The sequence below is a fragment of the Microtus oregoni genome, unplaced genomic scaffold, assembly GCF_018167655.1.
Source record: "Microtus oregoni isolate MIOR12 unplaced genomic scaffold, Mior012 000042F_ref0000377, whole genome shotgun sequence".
In the NCBI taxonomy this organism is placed as follows: Eukaryota; Metazoa; Chordata; class Mammalia; order Rodentia; family Cricetidae; genus Microtus; species Microtus oregoni.
The window spans coordinates 18,049,155-18,058,824 of NW_024543209.1; the positions used below are offsets into that span (position 1 = coordinate 18,049,155).

At 38.6% G+C, this 9,670-nt stretch overlaps 1 protein-coding gene across 1 annotated transcript; it reads right to left on the minus strand.

The window, feature by feature from the left end:
- Positions 1-3,105: 3,105 nt before the first annotated feature.
- Positions 3,106-8,759, minus strand: LOC121433931 (prolactin-5A1-like). The gene is made up of 5 exons (XM_041632615.1): positions 8,729-8,759; positions 6,402-6,577; positions 4,865-4,972; positions 4,065-4,259; positions 3,106-3,294 (listed from the first exon to the last, which is right to left on the minus strand). The coding sequence occupies exons 1-5, from the start codon at positions 8,757-8,759 to the stop codon at positions 3,106-3,108; spliced, it is 699 nt and encodes a 232-aa protein (XP_041488549.1).
- Positions 8,760-9,670: the final 911 nt, after the last annotated feature.

A 9,670-nucleotide genomic window follows, 5' to 3' on the forward strand; every position in this document is an offset into this window, starting at 1 on the left:
TTATTTTTAAGGTAACTTTCTTCTGCTTCATCTGCACTGGGGTGTTCAGATCTTGCTGTGATAGGACCACTGAATTCTGGTGGTATCATAGTGCCCTTTATATTGCTGAATATATTCTTACATTGTTGTTCACTCCTCTGTTCTTCCAGTTGATATAGTTGTTGCTTGTTCCCACAGAGACTGCTCCAATTGGTGTGGGTGGCACTTGTATTTATAGGGTCTGCTGATGTTGCCAGAGAGGGCTGTCTGCAGGGAGGATGCTGGAACAGGGTCTTGTGCCACCAGTGGGTGCCAGTGGTGGTGGTGTAGTCTGCCTACAGGTCTCTTACCTGCTGGTCATGCACTGCTGAAAGAGCACTGGTCTCAGGTTCAGGAACCTCCCTGCTGTGCTTTGAATCACTGTTCCTTCATGTAGCCCACCTTACCAGTTTTAGAACCACTGAGACACGGATCCTTCATGTAACACCACCTATTTTACCAATGTTAGAATTACCATGGGCATTTCTTGAAACCCTTTCTCAAAAGTTCAGCTGAGAGTCCTGGAGAACAGATTTTTTAAAGCTCAGTCTTGGTCTTTAGGTGCCCATGGGGGACGATTTGGTAATAATAAATTTCTACATTTGTTTTCATTCTGTCTTGTTTTGGTAGTACTGATGCTATTCTGGCTATGGAAGGATGTTTCATTCAAATTTTATCTTATGTTGAAATCAAAAGAACAAGGAGGAGAAAGGAAAAAGGAGAAGGAAGGAGACTCTCTATATGGGTAGGTCATTGTTGTCATAGCCCTTTACTACTGCTCATTGACTCTCCAAAACACTAATATCTGTACTAGTCCTCCCCTGAAACCTCAATTTCAGTGAAATGTCTCTGTGAACAGAAGCCTTTTCTACCTAACTTCCTCAGTGATTGACCCAGGTCTAGTATCCATGCTTGTGAAAAACACTCTTGAAATTGCATTTTATAAAATTGTATTGTCAAATTTCCCTGCTCTTAAGTTACCATCCTCCGTTTTGGAAATATGTATAAGTTATTAGGAAATAAGTTACGTGGGAAACGTATACTCTCTGCTTTGGATAATAAATAACTTGGATATAAAACATCCATGACACCCACCAACTCTTCCAACTTTGATGGTCACAGGCTGAATTATAGCAGAACGATGACATTTTACAGACACTGAAGAGGTCAGAGATTATTTTATAGCATGGTACTGTGCAGAGATAATTAAATCATCTTAGTCAAAGGCAGGAGCATGATTGAGAGTAAAAACAACACTAGATCTGTGGGAAGAAGGTCTTCTTGCTGGACAATATTCCTGTAAGTCTGGCAATTTTGGAATATGGTAGATTTTTTTGAATATTTCTATACATAACCATCTAGTGTTGATTGCCCTGGATATATTGTAATTCAACAGATTAAGGAAAAGAATATTTAAGTTTAACTGAAATTATCAGAAAAGCAAGGGAGAAGGGAAGAAAAGGAGAACATGAGATGGTATCTGATATTAAGTTTAAAAATAACAATAGATATAGGTTTCCCTGAGTTTGGTAATCTAATGACAACTAACTCCACATCCTGTCTCATACATTTTGGGTTTTGTCATCTTTTCTCCTTTCTTCTCTTTCCATAAGTTCTTTGTTGTAGAAAGACAGCCCGACATTGCCACTTTCAAGGATGTCTGGCATTTAAATCAGCCTCTCACTTGCTTTGAAGGCAGCTAATGGGTTGCAGTATCCTCACCCATAATGCTTTTCCACACTCAGGATATGGACTATTAGGGATTGTAGCAGTGAGTATGGGTGCTATAATTTGTGACCTTGATGAGAAAATCTGTATATTTGGGCAGGCTGATTGTTAATAGAGAAAATTACATGGGGCTAAAATCAAGGGAAGAATTGCGCTTCACTCCTCTGGAAAATTAGTTATAATGAATTTGACTTTCTGATCTACTCTGTGACCATCTGAACAAGAGAAAAAGAGAAAGTGTTAGACACCTAATGGAGAGGTTAGTGGTATGCAGATTTATAGCTGAGAAGTGAGTGCTTGTGATTTATGAGATTCCTCTGAATCAGATGGCAAATAAACTTTGAGCCACTTTGGTTTTTGGGATAGCTAACAGAGACTGTAGGAAGTCACAAACAGCAGAGGTGAGGAGTAGGGATGCCAATTTATAATAATCTTATTTACTCATTAATATGTTCTATGAGAGGGGTACCTGCCACTAATAGGGAATTTAGTTGAGAGCATTTAATGCTCTTACACCATAAGACTATAAGAATTGCCCATTCCTTCTAATCTTCCATCCAGTTGTGATAGTGTCACGTAAGTGGAAATATTCTGGCAAGGACAGTAGTGTGAGCAGTTCCGGATGTCCATTGGTATGACAACGTCAGAACTGGAAGTGACTAGAAGCATCAGAGCATGAGGGAAAAGTACTAAGCAGTGTACAGAGAAGTGAAAATTAGCCTGGAGAAGAGCCTTGCTAGACCCCAGGTAAAGATAACATGTGGTTTTATTGAAGATGATACTGAGCAGATGAGAATTCAGAGGAGTATGCCTGAAGACAGTCCTTGCAGATACTTAGGGCCATTATTTCTTTGGATCCAAGAACTGTCTGAATTGACAATTTTTTTTTTTGGGAAATGAGGGATATTGAAGTGCATTATCCTTGTATTTTTTTTCTTCAGTACAATATGAAAATTGGCTCATGGTAGTAGGTGCTGGTTGTAATAAAGTATCCCAGGAGTTCCATGTTTTTGCTAGAATAACATGTCCCTCCTCGATTCTATTCACTTGACTTGCATTAACTTACAATAATTCTAGATCAGTTTGGATTGTATCTTGTTTTCAAGAAAAACATAACTTACAGCAAATTTTGATAGGAAAATCTCAATGCTTTTGATATGTTTGCTAGTAAATTGACAAAAGAAACAGTTACAAATTTATGTTTTCAGATGTGATATTTTTTAAGGCATTAGTTTTTAACAGCCCAAGAATTCATCAGTACACATGGAAAAGGCATAAACTGTACAAAAATGCTTGGAGGGATGAGTCATTAGAGCATCGCTCCTTTTCTGAGCATTTCAGAATAAATAGAATGCAGACTTAGCATTTTCTGGGGACAATTTGACATCTCAAGATATTGACATGAATGGCGATCCTTTCTGCATTATAATTCAGGCAGCCAAGGAGGACATGGTAGAAAAACAGAGGAGAAGAATTGCCTAACAGATGTAAAGATGGCAGTCCATCTGTGGCAAGATCGTCTGCATCTTCCTCAAATTCAAGACGAATCTAGTCATGAAATGATAAGCACTTATTAATTGTAATGTTAATAATCATTCTGTAGTGCTGAATAAAGATTTGGGAGAAAATTAGGAAAGGAAATCTTTATCCCAAAATATGGATTTTCATGAGTCTAGAAGAGGCAGCCGTAGATCTGTTAGTTATCTGGAAACTAGACCCAAGATCCCCCACATATATTTTGGACATGCAGCTGGTCCTAGGTGGAGTATGTCCCTACAAAAATAGATAGAAGTTGGTACTTGACTGTAGATGTGGGTCTGAGTGAAGGACAATAAAGGAACTAGTGTTAGCTCTCCCAAGAATGACCTTTCCTATATCTTTGGTGTTGTCTCTGAGGTACAATTTGTGCATCTTGATTTTGTTAGTTCACCATTTTCTTCTTCTTGCTTTCCATCAAATCTACCCAGCAGCTAATATCTGGAAACAAAGCCACAGAAATGACAAGGACTGTTTTTGGTGGTTAAGATGCAGACAGACCAGTGATGGTGTGAGATCTCCTGAAATCTCAAGAGACGTTCACTCTGTCCAGGAAGGGCACTGTCCAAATTACTGTGAGGAGAAATCCCTATCTTCTGAAAGCCCTGGCTGTGAGGTGCTGAGTGAAATACCTTTGAGAAAGTTGGAGTTGCCAACAACCCCTCAGGCAGGAGGCTGTCTATGTCACTCTCCCAGGAGACATACTTCAAAAGCGTTTGTCTCTACCAGGGTCGCACCTTTCACGAATGAGAAAAGCCAAGTAGTAAAAGGTGGGACCTTACCAGGTTGAGTAATGACTTGACTTCCCATAGTAGTCCTGAGAGTCTTGTTAATTTTGAAACTGTCTCTCTGATTTTAGAAATGAAAGCACCAACACCGGGGATTGACTCCAGATCAGCAATATCTGTTATTACATGCCTCAGGGTGTTGTTCCAGACAGTCAACATACCTATGGTCTCTTTCAGAAGGACCTCAGGCTAGGAAAAAGCAATTGAGCATCACATTAAAATGTATAAAAAACGGCAGGTTGAATTGCATGTGATACCTAGCGTAGTGTTTGTCACTTGTGTTACGCAATGTTTTGAGGATCATTAGCAGCAGTGTTAGTACAGTGATTTGTGAGTGTCTAGACATGAATTAGATCTTAATAGATTTTCTCTTCCTTTACTTTTTAAAGATAGTCTCTTCCTTCACTTTCCCTCATGTTTACAGTTACCGATATGTGAAGCAGATGTGCAGAATGTGCATAGCCAATGTATAAAATCATCACAGAGCACAAAATATATGTGTGGTGCATTAAACTTGATAGAGTAAGGAACAGGATGGGAGGTGTCATAGTTACTCTTAACAGGTTGCCTAATGTGTCAGCCTTGCACCAGATGCCATATTAGCCACCTGTGCAGCAATACAGGATTTCCCAAGATGTAAAGCGCAAGGAGAAGGCAACAACATTGGGTGGGAATTGTAAGCTTTCCCCATGGATTGCTCTGTTTCCTTCCTTTTTTCTGTAATGACCTGCAGCTTGGCAGAGCTGGGCTCCTACTTCAGTTGATTTGACGAGAAAACGAGACTGGGGCCTCACCTGAATATCTTGGTCTTCTGTGCTGTTATCTGGAACAGGGAGGGAATAGTTGTAGCATAGCAGGGGAATTTTGTCCTTGATGCCTGGACCTTTAGCATACTCTTTGTCCTGGAAAGGATGAGATCATTAGGGAACTGGAGAAGTGAGTCAATGAATCCATGAGTAGTACATTAATGCATTTGGTCTATGTTCACTTTTAAAGGATGAGCACTACATAAAAATATTTAAATTTAGGAATGAGGAAAATGATGTGTTGGTGTAGTTAATGAATCAGATCAGTGATACCACTGTTCCACTACCCTAGAAGCCTGTTAACTTCTCTGAGTTACCATTCCTTTGCTTTCACATGCTTTCTAAAAAGTTGTTATTTGAAAGAAAGAAAAACAAACAAACAAACAAAAACCCATAACTACAAAACACTTGGTGTTTTAACAATGCTCTTTCCTGGAACATCATTGGCACAGTGAGTGTGTATCTGTGCTTGTGACCCTCAGCTTCCTGTTACTTGTTATCACTGAGTCTGTACACCTTGACCATAGAATTTCCCTAAAAATTCAAACTGTAATTTGATGATTATAATAGAATCCGTCATTGGAAAACTCATGCATAAAATTTTCAGAAATATCATACAGTGAAAAACAAAAATAAAAATAATATACTCAATGTTTCCTATTATCAATATTTATTGAAATTTTCTTTTGTTAAATATATTATTTAAAATACCTTTATTTGAATTTTATAGTGAACAAAATTGTAAAGATTAATGACCCACTAGGGTTCCTAACAAGTTGGAAGGCTGCCAGTCAAGACTGCAGAATGAAAAACTTTCTAGTGATTAAGTAGAACTAGATGAATGTGTTTATTACACATGCAAGAGGCCTATGCTGCACGTTCCTTGTTTGACCTTCTTGTCTATTGTTACCACCTGAACTGACTTGGAGAGAGCAAAGCCTCTTCATCCAGAAGGCGGAGCCTATTTACAGCTGCTAAAATGTTTCCTTCAAAATGGTAAACTCATGTTTTTCAACGTCTCCCAAGTTTGGGGATTTCTGAGAAGCTATAATTATTGCTATTATCATTTGATTTTCTCCTCACAGCATTATTTCTCTAATTGTAACTCTTCTTAATTTTAGCCTTCCCCTACAACCCGTTCTGCCTTATTGGGTATCTGCTGTGCACTAAGTGAAAAATGATGGGGACTGGCACCCAGAATACCCCAAAAAGATGGTAGAGATTCTTTTCAGTCAAACATTGTAGGGTTTCCCATCACAAGTGGAAAACTTTTAATTAAAAAATAATTTAAAATATAGAAATTTCTCATAGAGAAAAAAAAATCACTTAAAGACCCCCCCCCCCCCCCCCTTAAACTTAAAGATTTCACTAAACTGTTCCATTCTTCTGGTTCTGTTTCTTGTGCCCATGAAGATGTGTTACATGATGTTTGGATCACAGGGCTTCTCTGCTGAGCTGCAGTACCACCCAGATACTGTTGTGAAAGCTCCTCGTGGGAGAAGCTGACCGTAAGTGAGGTACTTACGAACTCATTGAGTATTTTCGAAGTGAGGCGCTTGGTGCTCTTAGATAGGCCACGAGCTTGATTAAACAAGTACTCGAGCGTCAACTGGCATCGCCCATTTACCGCTTCACAGATGGGCACACACGCCGCATTCTCCCACAGAAGCATGCTCGATATGAGCGGCAGCAGGAGGGCCCCTGGCGTGAAGAAAGAAATCACTTATGTGGTCTTTTCCAAGTGAAGTTACACATGTTATGCTGTCTAGGGAAGCCTTGTCTATCACCTCTTTTGTCCAGATTAGTACATTTGAGCCGACTTGGGAGAACAAACATCATCCACTATGAAAATCATCTCAATATGTACCCTTCATAACACGATCAGACAGGTGCTAAGACCGCTACTCTGACCACGCCAACTTTTCAGACTTGTGACAATGACTTGTGCTGATTCCATCAGGCGATAGACCTGATTAGTCATTTGTTCTTTCAAGAGGAAGATCAAGTATGTACCATATGCTCCCCCCTCCCTCCCTCCCTCCCTCCCTCCCTCCCTCCCTCCCTCCCTCTCTTCTTCTCTTCCTTTCTTCTTTAAAATTTTAATTATTTTATTTTTTGAGACATGGTCCCTCTGTGTAGCCCTGGCTTCCCTGGAACTCGCTTTGTAGACCAGGCTGGCCTCAAAGTCAGAAAGATCCCCTTGTCTCTGCCTCCCAAGTGCTGGGATTAAAGGTGTGTACTTCACTGCCTGGTTAAAAAGACCTTATAAACCTTTGTGATACAACCACAGAGAATTTTCAGAAATAAAAACACGAGGACCAGTTGGGGCATAGTATTTAAAATTTCTGCCATAAGGAATGAAGATTGAAATTACAATTCTCAGAATCTAAGCAAATGCCTGGTGGATGGAGGCCCTTGGGAAGTCCAGTTTCTTAAAGGGCAGAACTAGAGGATACCATAGAAAACTAACCGTATGGGTAGGTTGTGATTACACGTGAGATGCCTCAATGAATAGGTAGATCAATTGAAGCTGATTTCTGACATAAACCTCTAGCCCCAAGGATCACGCACATGCCTGAGAATATGAATACAAACACACATAATACAAATGCATACCCGTGAAAGCAAAAATGTGCAAAAATCCTGAACAAATGAGAAAAGCCTCTCCCAAAACAAAAACCCAAAATGATGTAAAAACCCGTGTAAGAATCCAAGTTTAACAGAACCTTTGATGGAAGCAATTTGAAATGTCCAAAGTTAAAGGAGGGAATTATTAAGATTAAGGTGTGGGAAACATCTAATCTCAAATACTCCAAAGAATTTAAAAAATCAGAAAAGTAATTCTGTGTGAAAGTTCGTTAACCAACCTTTTTAAATATAAAATTAAACTCTTGTCAAAATTAACATTATCTCAATTTTCAGAAACATGTTTTCATGAGTTAATTTATACTTGATAAATTCATACAGACAGACATACATGTACACACGTACACACACATACATCTTCTATGAATATGAGGAGATATTATCAGTCTAGATATGTTACTCTTTTGTTTCAAATTTCATAAATTTCTTAATTGTTACAAATTCAGTTATTTCTATTTCTATTACTTTTTGAAGTTATAATGTATGTATATCAATTCCCCTTCATATTCCTTCCCTCAAACTTTCCCATTTACCCTTCCTTGCTCTCTCTCAAGGTCATGGTCTATTTTCTCATTCATTGTTGTTACATACATATATGTACTTGCTCAGTTTTCTTAATATAGTAAAAAAATATAAAGGCCAATACATGGCACTTTATATTTTACAAAATCATTTGTTTTGAGCCAATTTCTTAGGAGAGTATAAGACACACATCTGCTACTGTTGTCTATGTTAGGCTGAGAAGTGAAAGTGTCAACAGGTTGATTCTAGTCAGTCGGTCCAGAGCAGTGACCTGGAACCAGAAAAGGATACTGGTTTCATTCTGGAATTGTACCTCTTCATTCCTGTGTTCTCATTCCAGATAATTTCCCATATTAAGATGGACCATTCCTTGTCCAGAGGCTGTCCTGAGCATTGGAGATTGTGTTTCTACTCAAGAGATGCTAGTAATATAAATACCTTGTTCTGTTCACTCCAATCCAGACAACACAAACCATAGAAATTGCTACATTTTTCTGGAGCACAAAAGATTCTTTTCTGAACTGTTGATGAAAGAGTGTACTGTGTCTTGTGCCTTTTATAATGAAGATTATAAATTTTTCCTAAGTACTACAGGAAACCAAGAAAGCATTTCATCCATGCATAGTTTAGTGTAAAGTTATGAATTCATTCAGCTTGGATTTGCATAAGTGAAAAAATACTTACAGGAGTGGGATTGAGACAAAGACAGCCACATCTCTGAGAAACCACTGCAGTGTGGATACCAACTGAAGAGGGCCACTTCACCAGAATCCTGCCTTCAATTAACTGTCCACCACCTATATAGTCCATCAGACCACTCCCAAAGGTATGCAGAGATGGGCTGTGGAAAGAAATGATATTTGGAATCCCAGGTGAGGGTCCCATGACCCTGACTCCTCAGGAAGTGTTGACAGTCTTATCGCCATAATAAAAGCCCTAACTTCATCTATATTGTTTTCCTTATTTCTACGCTTAGTTAGCCTTCAGTTTTATCATAGTGGGATCATCACTCCCAGATGTCACTCCAGAGGAATGTAGCAATTTCCTAATACTTTGTCTTTTCCCTCAGGCTCTTACAGTCTTCTGTCAACTCTTTAGCAACATTTCCTGAAAAATGTGTGACAAACTTTATTTTATTTTCTTTATGAGCATTGGGCCACCATGCCACAGTAACGATAATATAATATCACCATTTTAATTTATATAATTTTCTCTCAGTAACTAACAATCAACCACTATAGAATTGGTCTTTGCTACAAGGTTAATAGCAAGAGTCATATGTGGTATAAATGTATTTTGAAAAGTTCATAGGCATACCACATCTACTTATCAAAATAGCAATGAAAGTCTTCCAGTTGGACAAGGCTAGACCTCCTCAGCCATAGATTTTGGCATGGCTTAGAATGCAAAACATGGGTTCCCATTTTGAACAAGTCTTAACCCAAGTCAGAATGCGGTTAGTTGGTTGCACTGTGAATGTGGTGCCACTATTGAAATAGTCATTATAATTTTTGCTTAGTTTGATTATTGTGTTACTATATAGCTTTTCAAGTCATTTATTAATACTTCACTCCAGTATTCCACCTAGTATATTTGGAATCTTCAAATCAGCAGGAACATTGGGAG

Excerpts from the sequence above, each read along its gene's own strand:
- LOC121433931 (XM_041632615.1), bottom strand. The coding sequence starts at position 8,759 with ATGTGGCTGTCTTTGTCTCAATCCCACTCCT. Across the intron at positions 6,578-8,728 it reads TTTGTCTCAATCCCACTCCT|GGGCCCTCCTGCTGCCGCTC; the intron begins GTAAGTATTTTT and ends TCTTCACGCCAG. Across the intron at positions 4,973-6,401 it reads CGAAAATACTCAATGAGTTC|GACAAAGAGTATGCTAAAGG; the intron begins GTAAGTACCTCA and ends CATCCTTTCCAG.